Source organism: Vipera ursinii (genome assembly GCF_947247035.1).
Source record: "Vipera ursinii genome assembly, chromosome: 4".
NCBI classification, from domain to species: Eukaryota; Metazoa; Chordata; class Lepidosauria; order Squamata; family Viperidae; genus Vipera; species Vipera ursinii.
Window position 1 is genome coordinate 30,660,704 of NC_139514.1, and position 23,473 is coordinate 30,684,176.

Sequence of the window (23,473 nt, forward strand, 5' to 3'; positions counted from 1 at the left end):
TGAGTCAATAATTAAATATAACAAATTGAATTTTTTTTCCTATTAAGAACCAACAAACTCAATAGATAGTATCATTTCAAAGTGTAACTACTCTAAGACAAAACTCAGTTTCCAGAATCCTTCTAAAGGAAAACAGGAAAGGAGCTAGTCTAATTTCACTTCGATTTTCGAGGCCATAATGTCTAACTATATTTTCCGCAGTATTTCCAACCTTGACATTCTAGACTCCTGTCACAAGCAGCACACCATGCTTTGCATTTTCTGTCAATTTCAAATGGAACTTGATCATAAGACTCATCCATTTCCTTTTCTGTATATATAGTTGGAGCATAAACTTGAATACACTTGACAATTATGTCTAATTGATTATATCTGGTGATTGATAGCTTTGTAACCAAGTATTGTTCTTGCTATTGTTTTTTTAACTATGAAAACAAGACCATTTTTTATGTCCTGATAGTAAACAGTGTAAACTTTTGACTGAAACTATTCAATTCCAGTCTATCTCAATTTGCTGATCCTAAGATACCGATGTTTAGTCATTCATTTTCATGTTTTGTTGTGTTAGCTTTCCCAAAGCTTTAGGTGCAATTAGAGATCCTGTAGGCTTAAACTGGCAACAATATAAACACAATTAGTACTCTAAAACAGGGGTGTCAAACTCGCAACATAATGTGACGTGTTGTCACATATTGTGACTTTTTTTGCTATTGCCGGCAATGGGATAGGAGCAGTTTTGCTATGGGCCATGGGCCAGCAGTTTGACACCCCTGCTCCAAAAGATCCTCAACTTTTCTTCAGCAGTGTGTTTAGTGCCATCCTTTCTAATGGGTTATTATATCATCAATTATTTATATTTCCAACTGTGTGGTTTTCTTGGTAAAATATCAGTGATTTATTAATGCTTTCTGTAGTATGAAAAAATGTGCAGCTTGTAGTGTGTTGAGCTTTTCAAAATGCAAAACAAGCTAGAAGAGATCACTCTTATCACATCACACATGTTTATAAAAATAAATCCTCAGATATTGGGCAGGTACTTTGCTTTTGGTTAATGTTTATCCCAAAATAATCTAGGATAAAAACCCAAGTCTAGTCCTAGAGGATTTGTTTGCTTGTTTCTGCATCCCTGCTTTTTGATTATTTGGATTTTTGTAAAATAGTCAATTTAGTAATGGGGCCATAAAATTTTCAATAATGTGCCTTCAGAACAATGTAAACATCTGTTGGTTTTTTTTTTCTGGTTACAGGAGATGGTTGTAGAACTCTATTCAGGACCTTGTATAGCTCTAGAGATTCGGCAGGTAGATCCTGAAAAAGTGTTCAGAGACTATTGTGGCCCTTCTGATCCTGTAAGTAACTTATTGAGCAACTTATAACAAAATAAGACTGATGAGTGAGATCTGTGAATGTATATCCCTTGACTTTCACATTTAAAGCAGCTTGGAGAAGAGATCCATTTTTGCTTAGCTTGTAGTTTTGTACAGAACTGTTCACTCTCTCTTCTTGGGTCAAAATTTCCTGTGTAAAAAATATATACTGGCATAATAAAGATACTTGTGTATTTTCCTTTCCTTTCCAATCTATTAAAGGGCTAGGATCAAATTTGCCAAATTACATATGTACATATTAGGAGTATAACAACATTAAATATATTATATTTTGAATCCAGACAAAATGCTTTCTGTAAGTTGAGGAATAGCGTTGTACTTTAAAAGAAATAAAATCCAGAATGTCTTGGTTGAAATCCAGAATGTTGGACAAAACAACATTTGGAGGGATTGCACAGGAATTTTAAGAGGCAAATAGAATATGGTTAGCATGTTTCACCCTTTCTCTTCACTCCTCTTATCATCCATTCCTAGCATGGCATGATTCATGGTTTTGTCCATCTCACTAATCTTCCTTTTATCTCTGTATTGAGTTTTCACCACTACTGAATAGACAATATATCTCCCTGTTGTCCCAAGGCTTTTCCTTTGCCTCCCTGCCACCATCACTACCACAACCAAGATTCTCAATGTTCTTACCCAAATTACTTCTATTAAGAAAATAAATAGTTATTCAGATGCAAAACAAAATAGCCACTTGCACCACAAGATATTTTGCACATTTGCGTTTCAAACAAGTGTTAGTATTAAGTATCATAGTGTTACTTTTCTAGCCAAAATTCGAGCTTTGCAATTATGACTTATAACTTTTTAAAAAACTTGGTCATTCTCCTGGGAATTGACATACTTTTGATGTAGCAAGTTGAATTGTATAACAAGATTATGAGACATTGTTTTTAGGCTTTTCCTTACCAATCTTAACAAATAATCAGGCATGCACAGGCTACAAGAACTTCTGATTTATGTACAAAAATGTATGTACAACTTTTGTGAATATCTATGAAAAAAATCCAGTGACTGCTGCATTTACAGCTGAATTATTTTATTTAGTTGTTTCAGTAGGGAGATTCTAATTGATATTTTCTTGTAGTTTTTAAAAGTTTCAAAGAATTAGTTGTAGGCATAGGAAACAAACATTAAGCAGAAGGCATATTTTATGTATGATTTGCTATTTGTATGCACTTTCAATGCACTTAGGAGAGACTCTACTCCAGCCCAGCATCATTAAATATATATTCAGGGATGACAGAATTTGTTATTCTGTGTATGTGGTTGGTGCCAGTTTGGAGAAAGCTGATTTATGAAATTGAGCATGAAAAATGTATTTGTTATTGTTAAAGTGAAATTAGAATAGAATAGAATAGAATAGAATAGAATAGGACCTTGGAGGTCTTCTAGTCCAGCTCCCTGCTCGAGGAGGAGAACTTATACCATCTCAGACAAGTGACTAGCCTCTGTTTAAAAATCTCCAGTGATGGAGCGCCCATGATTTCTGGAGGCAAGCTGTTCCACTCGTTAATTGTCCTCACTGTTAGGAAGTTTCTCCTTAATTCTAGGTTGCTTCTCTCTGGTCAGTTTCCAAACATTGTTTCTTGTCCTGCCCTCTGGTGCTTTGGAGAATAGTTTGGCACCCCCTTCTTTGTGGCAACCCCTCAAATACTGGAATACTGCTATCATGTCGCCCCTGTTTCTTCTTTTCTTTAGACTAGCCAAACCCAAGTCCTGCAGCTGTTCTTCATATGTTTTAGTCTCCAGGCCTTTGATCATCTTAGTTGCTCTTCTCTGAACTTTTTCCAAGGTCTCAACATCTTTTTTGTAGTATGTATATGCATACTAATATGCATGTACATATATGAATAAATATATGCATGTGGAGTATAGAAGATAACGGCTTGAGGTAAAAAAAATAATGATCCTTTGGTTTTCCAGGGTTTTATTAGCTATCCTTATATTTCTGTTACGGCTAATTTTTAGAATTTATACCACTATACTAAGCTATGCATGATTGTGTAGCTTATGCTTACATCAACATCTACAGTTTTAATTGATTGTGTTAATGCAAAACTAATACTTGGTATATAATCCACAAATGATTTTAATAATGTTGCTTTATTTATTTGTTGCATTTAGATCTCATTCCAGTACAATAACTATTTCTTGGTCCGCTTTTACAATTTTTGAAATAAACCCATCTTGTGTTCCAAAATTTTAAATTAAAGATTTAGGTGCTGAAACATGAAATACCAGTGATTAAATGTTAAATATTAAAAATGCTAGAAACTATCAAGATAACAGTTATATTGCCTAAGCAACAACCATTACAATATCTGATGTCATTTTTTTTCAAAAGTGAGCTCTTCTATTTCTAGATTAGACTGCAGTCCTTAACCTATTTATGTAGGCTTAACACCATTCAATCCAGTAGGACTTCCATCTGAATACACATCTACCAGTTTATACTGTAAGCATGGGAAGAGGGGTGGCAAGGCAAACGATAATATATGTGAGCCAACATCAAATATACATCATAAATATTTCATAATGCACATTTTGCCATCAGATGTCATGAGGTCATTACATAATCATGCAATGACATTCTGATACATGGGCCATCCTTTTGAAATTACTGGTGCTTGTTGTTGCTGCATGTTATAGGATTGCAGACTTAAATCAGTTAATGATATCTGGCATAAAATAGCTAAATGAGCTATGGCAAAAGAAGTTTCTGGTGTCATTTCTGCTATGAACTACCTAGGTGACCTTTAGCTAGCAATTATATCTTAATTTCAACCTCAGTGTTAAAGTCCTGAAATATTAGAAAACTAATCATTCTTTTGAATATTAAAACTTGCATACTGTACACCTTCAAAGGTCTATGCCAGTTAAAATAATTATTTTAGAAATCATACAGCTATTAAAATACAGCTATATCAATAACAATATTAGCTATCTTATTTCTGTTAGTTTCAGAACTGTAATAACTTTGTTTCAAAGATTTGTTGATATGAAGATAGAGGTTTTTCTGATTACAGTCACATAAACTGGATAGCATTTTAGGTAGTTCTAGACAGCCCATAACTCACTGAGTTATGATTTCAGAGATATTTTTATTAAATTAAAAAACAGAATGACTACAGGTAGACAAAAAAGCAGAAGTGATTTCTGACTTCTGCTGGCTGCCCCATTGACTTTTCTTTTTATAAGACTTTATGAAACTTCAATAGAAGATAAAATACAAGAAAACAGAAAGAAAAAATTAAGGAAAAAACAGATAAGATAAAAAGAAAAATTAAGGGTGCAGAAAGAAAGAAAAGAAAAATATAAAAAAGGGTAGCTTCCAACTTTGGTACAGATACAAAGATAAAATATATTATTTTTTTGCTTTAAAATTCTTTTTATAAGACTTTATGAAATTTCAATAGAAGATAAAATACAAGAAAACAGAAAGAAAAAATTAAGGAAAAAACAGATAAGATAAAAAGAAAAATTAAGGGTGCAGAAAGAAAGAAAAGAAAAATATAAAAAAGTGTAGCTTCCAACTTTGGTACAGATACAAAGATAAAATATATTATTTTTTTGCTTTAAAATTAACCATTATATGTGGTACTTCAGTAGTGTATTAAATAGTGAGTTGTTTGACTCACTAGCAGCTGATTGTCAAAACCTCCGTTTTGCAATCTTCTTGCAAGGAATGGCTGTTCAGGGGATGAGTGCATTATTTTCCAGGATTCTTCTTAAAATCTATAAAATTCTTTAGGCTACAAGATTCTGGCCGAACCCCACATCAGTTATGGAGTCACTTCCCATTTGAGGGAGCCACTCAATCTGCCATTTTCTTCATCAGAAGCTCCCCCATTTACTTTTCTTATGGGAAGCTGGCAGGGAGTGTTGGAAATAATTATTATCATCGTGGCAGTGTGGCACTATTGAAATGGGCACAGCTTTGCCAAATTTCAATCCCATGGGAGTAATGGGTCTCAGATTTTGAATATACTCTGTAAGTTAGCTCATTTAAGGTACATTGATTAAAAAAATGTTTCCCTATGAAGCAGCATTTTGCCCAATTGAAAGTTACAAACAGGACAACAGGAGAGTTTTAGTAATATACTAGAAAACCTGTACCCTGCCGGGTCATTTTTTCAGATATATTTCCTTACCAGATTCCTCTATGCCTTCCACAGTGACACAGCTTCTAACGTACTGCCTTCACTGGAAAAATTGGGATATGTTCAGAGATGTATCTGACTTGAAGATAGCCCATGCGTAGCACAGTCAAACATCAGCACAGAAAATGTTTTATAACATTTTGAGTTATGTCATAAATTGCTTTATGATAATGTTTATATCATTAAATGTTTTATAACATTTGCCAAATTTCAATTCCACAGTCTGTAAGGTAGTCCATTCAAGGTGCCTTGGTTCAAAAAATTTTGTCCTATGGTGCATGTTTTCCCCGTTAAAGGTTACAGGAATCAGAATTTAATGATGATAGATAGATAGATAGATAGATAGATAGATAGATAGATAGATAGATAGATAGATAGATTAATGCAAAGCAAAGAAAGAAAAGTATTTTCATTCAGTGCCAAGGCTATTGTAGGTCAGCACAGAAAATCAGATCAATATGAGGCTGCAGTTAGTATGTCATTCTGTCTCTGTTAAAAAAAAGATGTGATTAGATTATCTAAAAAGTCAGACATCATGATCAGCATAACATATAAACACAAATATTAAATTTTGGACCTCTACTAGATAGTTTTGTCAATGATAGATAATTTAATTGCTGAACTTATTTGAGGCCACACAGGCTACAAAATCTTTTATTAAAATGATGAAATGTAATTTCATATTTTTTCCCTTGCATGTTAAACTGCAGTTCTTTTCATTTCTTTGTAAACATATTTGACAATTTAGTTCACTGAATTTGATGGCTATGGTCCAAAATATAAAGAAGAAATCTAATAGGAGAAGGCTGCAATATTGTATTTCTGGTTTTGCCCTGAGTTGTGAAGCATATAGAGCTGATTAATAAGATTCACAAATATTGCCTCACAGGCTTCCATTTTTCCTGAAGTCATAATTTTGCTGAGATGTATTTATTAATCAAATTTGTTTAGTCTCATTTCTAGCTGCCATCTACATATTTCTTTGAAAGTAAACAAGCAAAAATTTTTGCCGGATCCAGTCTGGGTCGATTCATAGAGTGAAGAGGAATTGTCTCAGACTGCAGATAAAATATATAATAACAAACTTCCTTTATTTTTTAAATATTTTTATTACAGTTTTGTGGGGCTGCATTATTAGCTGTCACAGCCACATGTGGCCTGCAGCCTGTGGGTTGGAACTGCTGTAGGCTGTGAGAATAACCTTGAGAGGCAGGAGGAAGAACTGTAGCCAAGACGAAATATGAACCCAAAGCAGGAATGTAATTTAAGTAAGCAACTCAGTAATGACCTTCCTCATTCTCTGGAATGTAAAGGAAGGAAGGGGAGAGACACATTCAGATTTCCAGAATACTGCAACCGTATAATACATATGATATTAGGACTCATAATTTTGGTTTCTGGTCTGGACTACCTTAAAAGGCTGATATCAATCAAATGGATTATAAACCTGAAAAATATTAGAAGGATGGATGGCACCAAAATAAAACTTTTTGGCTTGAGTAAAAAGTTTTATGTTTGATGAATGGCAAACACTGCATTCTAGCACCTTAACCTATTAGTGAAACATGGTGGTGACAGTATCATGATTTGGGTCCCCCTTGCCTCTTGTGTATGATTCCTGTTGTTGTTGTTGTTGTTTTAATGGCTGCAACCACATTGTAAGGTTCACTTTCTAGCACTTTTGCTATTGTCCTTTGTACTATTAATTAAACAGACTTTTCCAAGGCTCAGTCAACCAAAGGAGAAATGTGGGTGACTATTTGGTAGATGAATCATTTAAAATTTACTTACTAGTCTTCTCCTCTCTACTGCAGGGGAATCTGAGCAGAATTTTGATCAGTTTATTTCCTTGCAGAACTACAGACATACGTCAATATATTTTTTACCCCAGGAAGGGGATGGATACTTAAATTGAATTTAGATTACTAGCTAGATTACTTATAAAATAATTTTTTAAAAATCGATGATCTCCACATGCTTAAAGGTATGGTAGGCAACTCCCCGGATGACTCCTTCTAGTTACCGTGGGAAAGGCATTGCCTAAGTCAGGGGTGTCAAACTCGCAATGTCACGTGACGTGTTGCGACGTATCGCGACCTTTTTGCCTTTGCTGGCAATGGGGTGGGTGCGGTTTTGCTATGATGCATCTGGCCTGTGGGCTGGCAGTTTGACACCCCTGGCCTAAGTGCCTCTAAAAAGTTATTTCCTTCTTCATCCTTCTTAAGAAACGCAGTTATGACTGGCAAAATGGAGAGCACGGAGGTCTCTGTAGACTTTTCTAAAGACTGTCAGTATGTTTGAGCAATTCCAGTCAACTAATACTGGAGTCTCTAGATAAGTTTAGCCAAACTGTAACTATCAGTTGTATGTGAAATATCTTTCAGCTACTGTGCCATGAGTTCAACTGAGCAGATGGCATATATTTTTAATTCTTTCTCACTCGTACTATACAATGTTTTTTTTGTAATTTTATACTGAATTGCTTATATGATACTCAGACCAAAATGGAATCCCCTTTTTCAGGGATTATTTGAAATAGTCTTTATAAAAAATATTTTATTATATAAATGATCTATTTTTCTTTAAGTATGCAATTATTTTCTTCACTTTTCCTTCACATCTTACAATTTCTATTTTATGCAGGAAATAGCGCGTTATCTCCGTCCTGGCACCATCCGTGCTCACTTTGGTAAAAACAAGATTCAAAATGCTGTCCATTGTACAGATTTACCAGAGGATGGACTTTTGGAGGTAAGGCTAAGTACATTTTTAAAATTATATTAGATTACAGGTTTTTTTTAAAAAATAAAATAAAATGCATATAGAAAATTATTTGAGTTTATATATATATATTTTAATTCCATTTATATCCCGCCCTTCTCCGAAGACTCAGGGCGGCTTACAAGCTTAGCAGTAGCCTTCATTCTATGTATATGCCTGCTTATTAGGGCTTTCATACACCCCCCCAAGCGGCATTATTACAAAGTCAGCTTAATTGCCTCCAACAATCTGGGTCCTCATTTTACCTACCTCGGAAGGATGGAAGGCTGAGTCAACCTTGAGCCTGGTGGGACGCGAACCTGCACTAATTGCAGGCAGCTGGTGTTACTTAAGGAGGCATTAGCCCACTGCTCCACCAAGTCTCTTGGTGGAGGCGCTATTTAACATGACAAATGTGTTTTTTTAAAATAATCCTCTCTCCTTCCATGTACATATTACAACTGGCTGCAATAGGGAATTCTAGTTCAAATTAGCATTTTATATAATTAAGTATCCTGAATTTATCAGTACAGTGCATGCTCCTACTACTCCAGAAAGCATTGGTATACTCCATATATCGTCTAGTTGGTAGGGCATAAGCAATAGTATGTTATCTTGGAAATTAGTTTCTTGATTAGAGATCTGGCATAGAACAGTGTGACTATTCATAAAGTAAATCTGAGTTGGCCAATATTTAAAAAATAACAATTGCTGTGTTTGGCACAAGTATGATTGAGACTGGTAACTTAGTCTATAGCTTCTCTACATTTTTGAAAAGCATTATAAGAAAGCCTTGATTAATCAAAACCACGATGGATTTTGGATACCTGTTAATCAGTCTGATGATATCCATGGCATTGCAGTGCTATATATCGTTTTCTTTTTTCTGATCTCAAGCCTAATTTCTTTGCTTAAAAATTTATTATTAATTAATTTTATTATTATTTTCCCCCCAAATCTTTATTATGACCATAAACTAGGGCAGGAAGAGTAAACTTTAAAAGCTAAAAAGAATATGAAATAATCAAAGTTAAAAAAAACAATACACACACAAATGCGCATATTCATGCACACACCAGAGTATATACAAACAAAATTCTAAGAAATCTTTTAAAAACCTTATAAAAAGAGATTATGAAATATACAATATCAAACATTTTAAAATTAATATATGGTTAACTAAATCTATCAATACAAAACTCAACTAATAAATCAAATACTCATTAAGGATAGTTTGAGGCATGGATTTTGATCACTGCTGTGCAAAATCTAGCAATAATATATGTATGTTGTGTCAGAATTAATGTCTACAAGCAGCAGGAAGGAATAAAATTATTTGGGGTGCTCTGTATTTCACCAGTACAGTATTGGTGAGATGAGGCTAGAATCAATGGTTTGTCTTCAGATCGTATAAATCTTTCTCTTTTTACTGGGTTTTTTTGTTGCACTTTGCATAATGTTGCTTAATTCAAAAGGTACACATGTATGTACATAACAATATTGCGACATTAACTACAACTTAAAATAAATTTACTTTTGCTGATATTGTAGGATTGATGCCGTAGAATTATTGTCTACCTAAATAGGACAGATGTCCCAAGTTTCTATTATCTATCTGACACCTGGTTTTTCTGGATAATTAATCCCCAGGGGAAATGTCATGACTTGCTATGCTACCATAATTTCTAATTAGCATGGTAGCGCTGGTTTTTTTCAAGCTTTCTGATTCTTTAATTTGCATTTTGCTTTAATATTGCAAGCTTGATATAGTGTTGCCTTATGCGTGAAAAAAGTGCTTTACGTATTACGTACGGTACTTCTCATCTCACAATTGCACCTCATCCAACACTGGCAATAGATGAATTATCAGTGTTGCATAAATGTATATATAATTGAAGTACTGAATACTCTTCAGATTTCTTGATGATTGAAAGTCATTATTTGAGATTCTTTGCTGAAATAAATATGTAATGCTTGCCCCTTGCTTGTGACTTCAGGCAAATGTCACAAAAATGTGGCTTGTGTTAAACACAGACACTTCAGAATTGGTCCTGCGTAGTTAAAATATATTGTGGTACTTGCTATTATCTTCCAGTTTGTCATTATGCATTAGAAAGTCAAGTTTGTCTAATTGCTCATTAGGCAAGCTTGTACTATTCTCAGTAATAAAGAGGAGGCTGATGGAAGTGAGTGTTTTTTTTTCTTTTAACCAGAATGTTAAACCATAGCTGTTTTGTACTATTATTGATTTAAGAGGTGATTAAATGAATAGGTTTGACATAGGACATTTAGGGCTAACTTCTTTAAATGTGTTGAATTCCTTTATGGACTACCATCATTGCTAATAATTCAAATGGCAAGAAAGCACATTGGAAGTTACAGATTTTTCACAGCACATATGCTATCAGGTAGTGGTTTAACGTGGCCCTTAGTAACATTCAGCTTTTCTCAGTGGAAGTTAGTGAAAGTGAAACACTCTGGGTAGTCAGGCTCAAAATAAATTAAGGTAGATGGATGGGTCTGGTGAAGTGAATATCGGGAATAAGTAATGAAGTATAAGGTTTCCTGCTTGAGCAGGGGTTGGACTAGAACAGGGCTTTTCAACCTTTGTACCACTTTTAGGATATGGCAATATCCAAGTACTATCAGTTGCCTAGCAAGATGTCAAAAACTTGATGACAAAAAAGAAAGAAAGAAAGAAAGAAAGAAAAGAAAGAAAGAAAGAAAGAAAGAAAGAAAAGAAAAAAGTGATGACGTACAGGTAGTCCTCGACTTACAACAGTTCACTTAGTGACTGTTTGAAGTTATAATGGCACTGAAAAAAGTGCCCCCCAAGCCACAGCCGAGCAAGACACCTGCCTGCCCACCTGGAGGTGCTCTTCCTCCTGTCCAAGGTTTTCATTGTTGTGAGCATTTCTGTTGAGGATTGGCAGCGGGGGTTGGGTGGGGGGGGTGTTTGGTTTTTATTTCCCCCCTCTGCTGGGTGGTTGCAGCAGGTTTTGATCACTTCACATTTTGATCACTTCACATGGCCCTGGGACACTGTGACCGTCATAAATATGAATCAGTTGCCAAGCATCTGAATGTAAATCACAAGACCCTGGAGATGCTGCAACATTCCAGCTGATCGGTGCTTCTTCTGGGCTCAGAAGCGCCAGGATCAGCACCGAGCTCCAGCTGGAGCCTGGCACTGATCCTGGCGCTTCTGTTGAGCCCTGACAGCCCCGAAGAAGTGCTGATCCTAGCGCTTTCGCTGAGCCCTGACAGCCCTGCAGCTTCAGCTATCTCTCGCTCAGGCTTGTGCGGTGCTGCCACCGGTTCAGCTCATTCCCCTCCCCCGCTACCACTTTTCTAGGATGGTCGCGTACCACCTGCTAGGTGCCAATGTACCACAGGTGGTAACCGTACCACTGGTTGAAAAGCCCTGGACTAGAAGACCTCCAAGGTCGCTTCCAACTCTGTTATTCTGTTAAGTGGAGGACTGTGGTCTGAACATTTGGACTGGATTTTGTAGTTAAGCAAAGTAGTTCTAGGTTCAGGAGGATTGCTTTGAACATGATTCTGGATCAGTCTTGCAACTCAGTTAAAATACAGTATGGAAGCTTGGTGAGTGCTTTGACAAAAAGAAAGTATAAGAAAGAAAGTATACCTCAAAATGATGTTTATGCATGTGCATGTATTCTGTATTATACACACACACTTTGTACACATGCATATTGATCATCAGCAAAGCCTTCATTATAGTCTGACCCTGAACTCTTGGCTTTTTCCTTGTGAAAATGATTTCATTTAGCAGAGTAAAGTTAATAAATAACTCTCCCATGACTTATTTGAGCTGGAAAATAGGAGCAGGAATTAAAATGCTAATGGATTTCTCACTATTAAACCATTTTCATTCATAACAGTTGAATTGCTGTTCTATTTCTTTTTTTTAGTATCATTATACTAATGTCACATGTATTTTTAGATCATCTTTAGCTTCCTGAATCAAAGACTGTAGTTAATATGCATCTTAATATCTTTTGGATAACATTTTCACTTGAAAGTCATGCACATTGACAACGTAGATTCCAGAAATGACTATTAATTAAAAATTGGAATATCCAAAAGAGGTAGTAATTGAGTATATTCCAAGGTTTAGTATTATTTTTAAGGTAAGAAGTAAACTGGTACTATAGAGAAATGATTATCCTTTTAATTTTAATTCTGATGTGAAATGTGGTTCTTAGAGAAAAAAATAGTCACTTGGGCCTGTAAAAGCAGTTGGATGTTCTGCCTGCCAGCACAGAGAAGAATTTAAAATCCCTCTCAGATTTCTTTGCAACTTCCCAGGGGATGTTGTAGCCCACAGAGTAAGAATTCTGAAACTATAGGAAAGTAGATTCTAATTAAATATAAGGAAAAAGAAGTACCATTAGCAAGAGGACCTTGATAGTAGTACCAGTAGCCCAGAGAGATTATATACTCACATTCAGTGGATATTGACTACACAGCCTTCTCTTGCAGAAATTTTAATTTAGATTCCTACACAGAGCACAGGGCTTGAGTTCAATGGGCAAAATGGCCATTTATAATTGTATGATAGTATGACTTAATGCTTCTAGGAAAGAAAGTAGGTATCATTAATATTGTATAGTTACTTTGATATGGTGGCAACAAACTTTGTACATATTTTCTCAGAATTAATGCTAAATACAACTTGGTCCAAATCAGCATCAGATGCCCAGCTGAATCATAGCTGAAGCACAGTCTGAGGTACCAAGTACATTAACTTATTGTCATCACAACATTCAAAATAAGATAAGGAGTCAATGCATTCAGTGTTAGAGTTGCTCAGAGGGTTAAGGATGAACAGAAGCAGGAAGATTAGAGGGTATACATAAATAGAAATGTGCTGAAAGGCACAAATACCAAAACATACCGTATATACTTGAGTATAAGCCGACTCGAGTATAAGCCGAGACCCCCAATTTCACCCCCAAAAACTGGAAAAAGTTGGTGACTTGAGTATAAGCCGATCCGCCGTTCTGCAAGCCTCCGCCGCCGGCTGCTTCGTTCCGCAGCGGAAAGAAGCAGGCAGGCTGCTTCGTTCCGCAGTGGAAAGAAGCAGCCTGCTTCGTTCAGGCTGCTTCGTTCCACAGCGGAAAGAAGCAGGCAGGCAGGGGGCGGAGGAACGGAGACCCGGCGACGTTTGGGGAGGTTTGGGCGCCTCTCCAAATATCCCCAAACGTCGCCGGGTCTCCGTTCCTCTGTGCCCTGCCTGCCTGCTTCTTTCCACAGCAGAAAGAAGCAGGGAGGCAGGGGGCGGAGGAACGGAGACCCGGCGACGTTTGGGGAGGTTTGGGCGCCTCTCCAAATATCCCCAAACGTCGCCGGGTCTCCGTTCCTCTGTGCCCTGCCTGCCTGCTTCTTTCCACAGCAGAAAGAAGCAGGGAGGCAGGGGGCGGAGGAACGGAGACCCGGCGACGTTTGGGGAGGTTTGGGCGCCTCTCCAAATATCCCCAAACGTCGCCGGGTCTCCGTTCCTCTGTGCCCTGCCTGCCTGCTTCTTTCCACAGCAGAAAGAAGCAGGGAGGCAGGGGGCGGAGGAACGGAGACCCGGCGACGTTTGGGGAGGTTTGGGCGCCTCTCCAAATATCCCCAAACGTCGCCGGGTCTCCGTTCCTCTGTGCCCTGCCTGCCTGCTTCTTTCCACAGCAGAAAGAAGCAGGGAGGCAGGGGGCGGAGGAACGGAGACCCGGCGACGTTTGGGGAGGTTTGGGCGCCTCTCCAAATATCCCCAAACGTCGCCGGGTCTCCGTTCCTCTGTGCCCTGCCTGCCTGCTTCTTTCCACAGCGGAAAGAAGCAGGCAGGCAGGGGGCGGAGGAACGGAGACCCGGCGACGTTTGGGGAGGTTTGGGCGCCTCTCCAAATATCCCCAAACGTCGCCGGGTCTCCGTTCCTCTGTGCCCTGCCTGCCTGCTTCTTTCCACAGCAGAAAGAAGCAGGGAGGCAGGGGGCGGAGGAACGGAGACCCGGCGACGTTTGGGGAGGTTTGGGCGCCTCTCCAAATATCCCCAAACGTCGCCGGGTCTCCATTCCTCTGTGCCCTGCCTGCCTGCTTCTTTCCACAGCAGAAAGAAGCAGGGAGGCAGGGGGCGGAGGAACGGAGACCCGGCGACGTTTGGGGAGGTTTGGGCACCTCTCCAAATATCCCCAAACGTCGCCGGGTCTCCATTCCTCTGTGCCCTGCCTGCCTGCTTCTTTCCACAGCAGAAAGAAGCAGGGAGGCAGGGGGCGGAGGAACGGAGACCCGGCGACGTTTGGGGAGGTTTGGGCGCCTCTCCAAATATCCCCAAACGTCGCCGGGTCTCCGTTCCTCTGTGCCCTGCCTGCCTGCTTCTTTCCACAGCAGAAAGAAGCAGGGAGGCAGGGGGCGGAGGAACGGAGACCCGGCGACGTTTGGGGAGGTTTGGACGCCTCTCCAAATATCCCCAAACGTCGCCGGGTCTCCGTTCCTCCGCCCCCTGCCTGCCTGCTTCTTTCTGCTGTGGAAAGAAGCAGGCAGGCAGGGCACAGAGGAATGGAGACCCGGCGACGTTTGGGGATATTTGGAGAGGCGCCCAAACCTCCCCAAACGTCGCCGGGTCTCCGTTCCTCCGCCCCCTGCCTCCCTGCTTCTTTCTGCTGTGGAAAGAAGCAGGCAGGCAGGGCGCAGAGGAACGGAGACCCGGCTTCGTTTGGGGACTTTTGGGGAGGTGCGCGCGCACCTCCCCAAACCTCCCCAAACTTCGGCAGGTCTCCGGACTGCGGTGGCTTGGGAGAGGTGAGCGCGATCCCGGAAGCTCCAAAGCCTCGGCCGCGCACAAGTCCTCAGTAAGTTTTTTTGTTGACTGGAGTATAAGCCGAAGTGGAATTTTTCAGCCCAAAAAGTGGGCTGAAAAATTCGGCTTATACTCAAGTATATACGGTAATTATTACCATGAAAAAAGGTGCTTTTTTTGCAATAGTAGAAAAGCATTTAGCTTCTCAGGCGTGCATGTGTTAAAAAGATAATACCAGGCTTTGGCCTTGTTTCTTTACTTTTTAGTAAACATTTTTAAGTTTGCATATTTAGTGGAACAACTTTATGATGTACATTGCCCAATCACTTCTTGATATGGGTGTTGTGATTCCTCACCAGCCAGTGGATCCAACAGGTGACTCTGAGGAATCAGATGAGGAGGAGTCTGGAGTGACATTGGAGTCAGAGGAAGGCTCTGAGGAGTTCCAAGACTTACAGTTGGACAAGGAGCCTGGCCCCTCTACTCGCACTCAGGCTGAGACACAGCTGTGCTGGGAGTCTGAGTTGAACAGTGATAAAGAACAGTTGGGACAAATCCAGGATGCACGAAAGTGCAGGCAAGAGAAACGAGTAGGACAGAGGAATGCAATGGGGTGGCTCCAAAGGCAAAGGAGAAGGCATTAGGAAGCCACACCTTGGCTGAATTATAAAAGGGAAGGTGTGGGAGGTGCTGGTTGTCAAAGGCAACTGTTTGTGTTGAGGATCAAGTTTCTGTGGACTGTTTGCCTTGGACATTGACTCAGGTCTGTGAGAATAAAAGGGGTTGTTTTTTTCTTGCTGTTCTTGCCTATTTCTTGGAAGAGGGGTTTCTCCTTGTGAGCAAAACAAGGACTCACATAGGTTGGGACAGAACAATGGGCCACCAAAGAAATCAAATAAATAAATAAATCTTTTGCCAGAATATTTTTTTAAAAAAAATAAAACTGGAGGGTTTTGGGTTTTTTTTGTCAATTTCAGATATAACCTTACCTCAGTGGGATTTACAGATATATTATTCTAGTCTAGAGATATCTTGAAAAATGTTGAAGCTGGTTTAGATTCTGATTTATTAGCAAAAAAATGCATCAAGGATTTTCTAGGCCAAAAGTTGCCTCTCTTAATGCCTCTACCAACGCAGGAAAGCTAATTGGCTTCCTGTCACAATTTGGGGTTTCCCTTGTGGCTCTCCATTTCAAGGTGTTTTTCAATCATGCTCTCAGTTTGTTGCGATGCTCTCTGAGCTTGGTTATTTGCTTGAAGATGTTTCATTACTCAACTAGGTAACATCCGGGACTCCACCAGGGTGCAGGTGTCAGAAGGGAGAGATTGTGGCAACCTCTTGCTGTTTTAATAAAAGTGCTCTCCGTGTGGTTCTCAACAAACATGAACAAAAAAATGCAACATGATCCTTCTCCAAAGAGGTTTTGGTATCCATAAGTGAGCTTTAGAACTGCTTAATCCTTCCGAACCCTAGATATGGGACTTTAGGAATTGTAATGTTTATGGAAGAATAAGGAGCCTTGTTAGAAAAATATCAGCCAGTCAGGTATCTGTAGTCCTTTACGTTCTTTTGGAAAAGTGATGAGACGTTAAGTTTCAGTATTTTCTGTGGAAGGGCATCTTACGTAAAGTCTTTCATTAGTATAGTATTGGCACTTATTTTACTGTTAAGAAAAAAAGTTAAGTTCCTTATGCCTGCTCTACACATATATCTGAAGATTACTTCGGTTGAAATCTGCAGGGCAAACCTCTCAGTCACTATACATAAGAACTACAATCGAAAGCAGGGAACAGCCCAAAATACTGAAGTGATTTGATTCTGTGTGGTCTCGCTTGCAAAGTGGAATTGTAAATCTTGGGGGGGAAAGCCTTTCAAACTCATGATTAAATCAAAATTATAGTTTGAATCCAAAAATTGTACAATTTTTCATGTAAATCAAAACGTTGTAAGGCTAGCTTTTCTTTCACAGCAGCCTTGCATAGAAAATGGCAACCGCTTTTAAAACTGAAGGGGATTGTAAAAGGAGCTTTTAAAAGAAAGTTGGAACAACTTTTCAGTAGGGGAAAATCACATTCCGTAACGAGCTACCTCAGCAGCACTTCAAATGTTGATCAGGTTTGAAGGGGAGGGGGTTCAGATCGTGGGGGTGGCCCTGAGGAAGCAAAAGTCTTCCCTTTTTGCATTATATTTGATCTCGCCCTCCCTGTGTATCAATTAGATAGGCAGCAGGACTTTTTCAGATTAAACTAGAATTCATAACTTTTGTTGGGCATAATTTTAAGATGATTCTAAATGTAAGATGAGTTCAACTACATCAAAAGGAATATTGAAATCATTTTTGTTTCCTGCAATTGTCTTTTATATGAAGATAATAAAAGTGTGTAAATGATTAACTCTACAAAGTTTCAACTGGCTGAAAGCCTACACTTTCTTTGCCTAGCATTCCATTATGTCATATCCTGAACAAAGGTCTCTTAGTGCTGTACTGTGTCTGTTCAGATGTAAGCTCCACTGAATTCAGTGAGGCTTATGCCCAGGTAAGTGGGTCTAGGATTGCAGCTGAAGGGTGCTGTTTACATATTAACTTCTGAGCAAGTACGCAACCGAGTCTTTAAGCAATTTGGAATTTATTCTTCTTTCCTCAGCAGTGCATTTTTATTAGTAAGACAAGAGAATCAATCATGTGAAGTGAAGCAATGCCCGGTCTTGTCATGGGCTCTTCCTTCGTACCACATTTCCCCTTTCAGAGGCCTTTAAATAATTAATAACAAGGCCATTGTACTTCCCAGTCATCTGGTGATGTTGCAATACAGCCTTTCATCAAGGGCTAAAACTGAGCGGTATAATTCTATCTCAGATGCTTTAATTGTTCAGAGAGAAGAGAAAATGCTTTGGGGCTGATGAAGGCAGTGTCAGACCAACTCTCCTTCTCAATATCCCTACTATTAAACTTTTTCCTATTCTGTTCATTTCACTAATTGCTTCTGTGATTTCTCTTTCAATAGGGCATTTGTTTTTTTTGTTTTTTTGCTTTTCTATTTGTGTTGTTGTGATTACAGTGCAATCTTGTATTATATTGATTTTGATATGATATTGTGAACTGCTTTGTATAGTTCAGATAGAAAAAAAAATACATTTGATTTTTAGAAAAATGTAAAAACAGCCAATTCAATTGCGATGATGATTTGCCTATGCAGCTATTTCATATGCTTTGTCATAATTTCTAATTTTGGTAGCAGGAACTAAAAATAAGTAAAATCCTTGTCTGCATACAAGAGATTAAAATATGAATTACACTTACTATAAATGTCACATTCCCATGATTAATTCAGCATTTGCTAATGTATATGGCGTGGGTCTACCCACTTTGCACTCCATATACTGAGGCCCTTCCTTTCCCCCAAATTGCTGAAACATTTTCTTTGTTTCTATCAGAACAGGTAGAAAAACCTAGTTGACCGTAGCTAAGCAAGATGAAAGAGACTGCATCTTGGATCTATCAAGCTTATCTTAGGGCTCATACTACAGATTTCATATTTATAAGGCACCAAGATTCTAAGCAATTTGCAATACAAGATTAAAACAGTCAACAACCTCCTTACCCAAATCCCAGTGGAATCCAGCCCAGCTTAGCCATCATAAAATCTCTATAGCAGCATTAATAATCAAGTTACAGAAAAATTGAACACTTGTCTAAAGAGGTAGTATTCACAACCATCCAAGTTCAATAAGTAAGATATAAGTAAGTGAGGTATTTCACTTCATGAAATACTTGCCTTTGGGTCCATGTCCTCTGATTTCTTGTAAAGAGAGGACTTTAAGAATTTCACTCCCTAGACATGTATATGGGTGTCAAAGCAGCAAAATTGCTGTTTAATTTGAGTATCAACCATCATATCATTTTCTGAGTTGGTTTAAAGGCAGTTACATGTAGGCTGCATGATGATAAAAACATATACTAGGGACCCCAAGGGTTCTCAATCCACGTAGGTGCACAACTGGTATGTTATAGTAGGCTAAGCAAAGGCCTTGCCTTTTTCCATGGTTTCTACTTGCTGATCTAGTAGTAGCTATGAGTCCAGGAGAACTTCTACAAACCTGTTTTTTCAGGAACAGGCTGACCCATCAAATGAATTAAGGTCATTATAGACTCAACTGCTTCTGTATAAACAGTAACACTAAGATTTATTTTAGCTTAGTTTGGCCCATCTAGTTCTTCATAGTCTTTTTTGTATATTATCTATTTTTTTTTCAAAATGGGAGTCAGTTTTCAATCATTGTTATTGATATGACTTGGGGAACTCAAAAAGAAAAGCTTCTTAGCCAGCGCAAATAGCTGTTGAAAGGCCAGAGTTTAGTAGAGCTCTCATTTTTATTTATTGTTCAAATATATATACTGCTTTTCTATTTGTATAAAACTCAAGATAGCATACAGTATTTTTTTAAAAAGAGAAAGCTTTGTGTATATTAAAATTGAGTGTAATTGCTTTATTCTCAATTTGATGACTTCCCAACTATATTGGAGCATATATTAGAAGTCTATTCTTCTGATGACAAGCAGATTTACAAAGGATATTTCATAGTCTATAGAAGCAAGTAAATATCGGAGAGAGACTGCCCAACCCAGGAAGAGGAGTCAAACAGGGAATTAGTCTGGAATCCTTCTGTGGGCACAAGAAGACAAAGTCTTACCCTCTTGAATGCTGTTGAAACTTATCTATGCTTATACAGGTGCAAACCGTCAGTCTGAGAACTTGAACAATAAAACGCTAATTGAATTATTTAAGTGTGAATCTGGTTGTTACACCTGGCATTAAGATATGTAAAGAGGTACAGTCATCCTGCATAGGATGAAATCTGTATTACAAGAAAGCTCCCAATTACCAGCTACAAAATATGATGACATGTGATTTCTTGATTAGAAGATTCAGACAACTGGTCCTGTTTCACCTCTCAAGGTTATAAAATACTACTGTTTTGGCAGTCTCCTTGTAATAGTATGAGGGAATGCCTTTGGAAGTTGCTACCTAGGGAACAGCGAGAAGAAACGGGGAGAAGTCCACAGCTGCAAAAGAAAGAAAATTGGAGAGGATCCTCCCTAACTTATCAGACTGTAAAAAGAGACAGCAAGAGTTTTGTAATTTCATACATATAGGTTTCTGTTAATGTAACCTTACAGCAATGTAGAATTAGCTCATCCAGTCTTTTTCTATCTAGGAAGACTGACATCAGTCTTGCAAGTCTGAAAGTACAAATATCCAGCTCTTCTGCGCTAGTTATACCTTTCCTGGATTGAGAAGCCCTTCTTTCTTTCATTCACATCTTAGTTATGGGGCTATTGCCATGAACTCTACATGAGACTACTCTTGAAGAGTATCTGGAAGCTGCAGCTAGTGCAGAATGCAGTGGTGTGAGCAGTTTTGAGTGCCACTCGAGCTGCACATATTATGTCTGTGATATGTGAGCTGCATTGGGTACCAGTTTGCTTCCAGGTTCAATCCAAAATGTTGATTATCAGCTTTAAAGCCTTCATCCCATGGGACCAGATTACCTATGGAATCATCTTGTCCTATCTGGTCAGGCAGGAAGGGTATGCTGTGGATCCCATCTGTTAAAGAATTTTGAATGACAAGATCCAGGAAGAGAACCTTCTCTGCCATTGCCTCATCCTTTGGAATATCTTTTTCCACAGCAGTGAGATGGGGCCCCACAACATCTGGCCTTTTGAAAGAGGGGTTAAGACTTGGCCCTCCCAACCTAGCATGGAGGTTGAAGAGTGTTACAAAATCCTGAAAGCAGTTGGTGATGTGAGGGAGCTCCCTCCACCTTTATAATCTGTAATATTTTAATTTTAAGTTCGTTCTTCATTCTGTTTTATTTTTTGTGTATTTATTTATTTATGATTTCATATCACCTTTTATGTTTTTATTGTAAACCGCCCAGTCACTCTTGTGGGACACTCTGGCACCAACAGTTCGACAGGCCCTTACTTTTCTACTCTTTCAGAAGGCCATTAAGACCTGGCTTTTTACTGAGGCCCTGGGATTGTATGGGTAGAAGGTATGGAAGGAAGCAGCTGAGTTTGCTTGGGGCAACCCAAGGGGAATGATTACAGCACAGGATTTTTCTCTAATGCTTTACTGTTATTGTTTTTATTATTCTTTTATTTATTAGTTTTATGGTCATTGTAAAAATTGTAAATTGATCAAGATGAGTATCCATATAAATATTTTAAATAAATAAATGCATCACTTAGGAATGGCAATTCCAGCTCTCCCTGATGCCATTGTTAACTGAATTCCGCCAGTCATTAGGCAAGGACCCACCCTGATCCCAAGTGACTCCCAGCTTAGTCCCTCCCATCTCTGAGCTGTGGTGGCGCAGTGGTTGGAATGCAGCATTGCAGGCTAATTCTGCCAACTGCCAAGCAGTTTGATTTTCACCAGCTCAAGGTTGACTCAGTCTTCCATCCTTCCAAGGTCCGTAAAATGAGGACCCAGATTATTGGAGGCAATACGCTGACCCTGTAAACCTCTTAGAGACGTGCTGTAAAAGCATTGTGAAGCGGTATATAAGTGCTATTGCTATCTTACTTCACAAAATGCATTTAGAGTCTGCCAGTCTGTCTTTCATGTCCTGGCAAATGAATGTCTTATCTGTGGGAGAAGAACTTTACACAGACAGTGCAAGGCCTTATTTCCTTTTTCTTTATTTTTCCTCTGGGACTACTTGGAACCAGCCGAATTAGAATTACCTGGAGCAAACCTATGCTTTAGGTACAAAAGCAAGTATTTGGAAGCAACATTGTGTTAGAGAAGGAAAAGGTCAATGCTGCAAGCAAAAGTTGCAAGTGAGAGCTGAGCAAAACAAAAGACACCAGGACAAAGATGACTCGGAAAGTATGTGGGACTAGAGCTAGCCTGCAGAAATGCAGTGTCGAGATGGGGGAGAAATGGGTTCAGAAGCATGCACAGCCACAACTGAGCAGAGGAGCAGAGCCAGCAGCCATGCCAACTTCTGCAGTTCCATCCAGAGCCAGCCAGCATTGGCAGCAGGCAAGAAACAGACACACCGAAGTTCTAATGCTCTGTAGGCCAGAGACAACAGACACTTGATTAAAAAAGTTTATAAAGTTCAACGAGTTACACTTTCACAATGTCCCAGAAGTAGATGATGCTCCATATAGTAATTTGGTCAATAGAACTCCTTGACAAAAGAACTCTTTGCATCATAGGAGAATGTATAGAAAGTATAGTAGCTTTGTTTGTTTCAGCAAGGCTGGGAAATGTCTTCCTCCTCCTCTGGATCAAGCCCTTTATGCTTTCCCCCCCATTCCCATTCCTAACCAGGATACCTTATAGTTAGTATTACTGTGCTGTACTCAAGTACAATATCCAAATATCCCTTGATTAGGGAAATTAGGAGAAAACTTGTTTTTATGTAGGTGGCTGATAGCTTATTTACCTATTTCACCAACTTTTTTTCTTGGTAGAATTGATACTTTAACCAGACCTTTTTTTTTTCAGCTTCTCTGAAGAAATAGTAGGTGCTAATTCCAGGGAAGCTGTCCGTATGCAATAAGGCAAAACAGAACAAATACTCTTCTTTCATTTTTATTCAGGATATGAATTCTGTTACCTGTCATCTCTTGCTAGTATTTGAATATGTGTTGTTAGCCTTGGTCCTCTTCTTAATTGTGAATGCTGTTTTGGAATTGCACCGTGTTTTCTCTCCTTCCTAGAGAAAAAGAAAATGCTCCTTAAGGAGCATTTGAACTTGTGACATCCAGTTAAATGGTGCCGGCGGGTGATCCCCAGGGGGAGGGCATTCTCTGTGGGCGCGCCTGCCCTTTGGAATGATTTACCGGTGGAACTTCGGACCGCCCCCGATCTGCGTACATTTCGCCGGGATCTGAAAACTTGGTTTTTTGATCTATCAGGCCTGGACTGAAGGGGTTTTAGCTTTTAATATTGTTTTAATTGTTGGGCTTATGTAATTTAATCTATTTTAATTTATACTATTTTTATATCATATTTTATATTGCCCTGTAAACCGCCCTGAGTCCTTCGGGAATAGGGCAGTATAAAAATTTAATTAATTAAATAAATAAATAAATTGTTACTGCCCTAACCCTTATTACTCCTTGTTCTTCGTCAACAAGGTTATTAATCCTGTAGTTACTATATACTTCTAATTATTGTGTTTTAAAGTTATCTTTTTGGTTATCATTTCAGCCTTCAGGCTCTGTTATTATGCCTAACTGTAGTTACCTTTTCTGTTTTCCACAAATAATTACATTTTTTAAAAAATTGTATTGTCATTTCAACTATGGCCTACATTTTGCTACGTCACTAC

General features: G+C 38.7%; 1 protein-coding gene across 6 annotated transcripts in view; it reads left to right on the forward strand.

Annotated features, from left to right (window-relative positions):
* NME7 (NME/NM23 family member 7) overlaps positions 1-23,473 on the forward strand; it is a 111,157-nt gene that overhangs the window by 50,918 nt on the left and 36,766 nt on the right. For 3 of the 6 annotated variants that reach the window (XR_014492550.1, XM_083362848.1, XM_083362850.1), the window contains 2 exons: positions 1,248-1,349; positions 8,198-8,305. Coding sequence is in view for 4 of the 6 variants with exons in the window: in XM_083362848.1 (XP_083218974.1) it covers positions 1,248-1,349; positions 8,198-8,305 (210 nt within the window). In the remaining 2 variants the exon portion in view is untranslated. Of the gene's footprint in view, positions 1-1,247; positions 1,350-6,670; positions 6,823-8,197; positions 8,308-23,473 lie in introns of those variants that run through there. The other 3 variants (XM_083362849.1, XM_083362851.1, XR_014492551.1) reach the window with 2 other exon arrangements.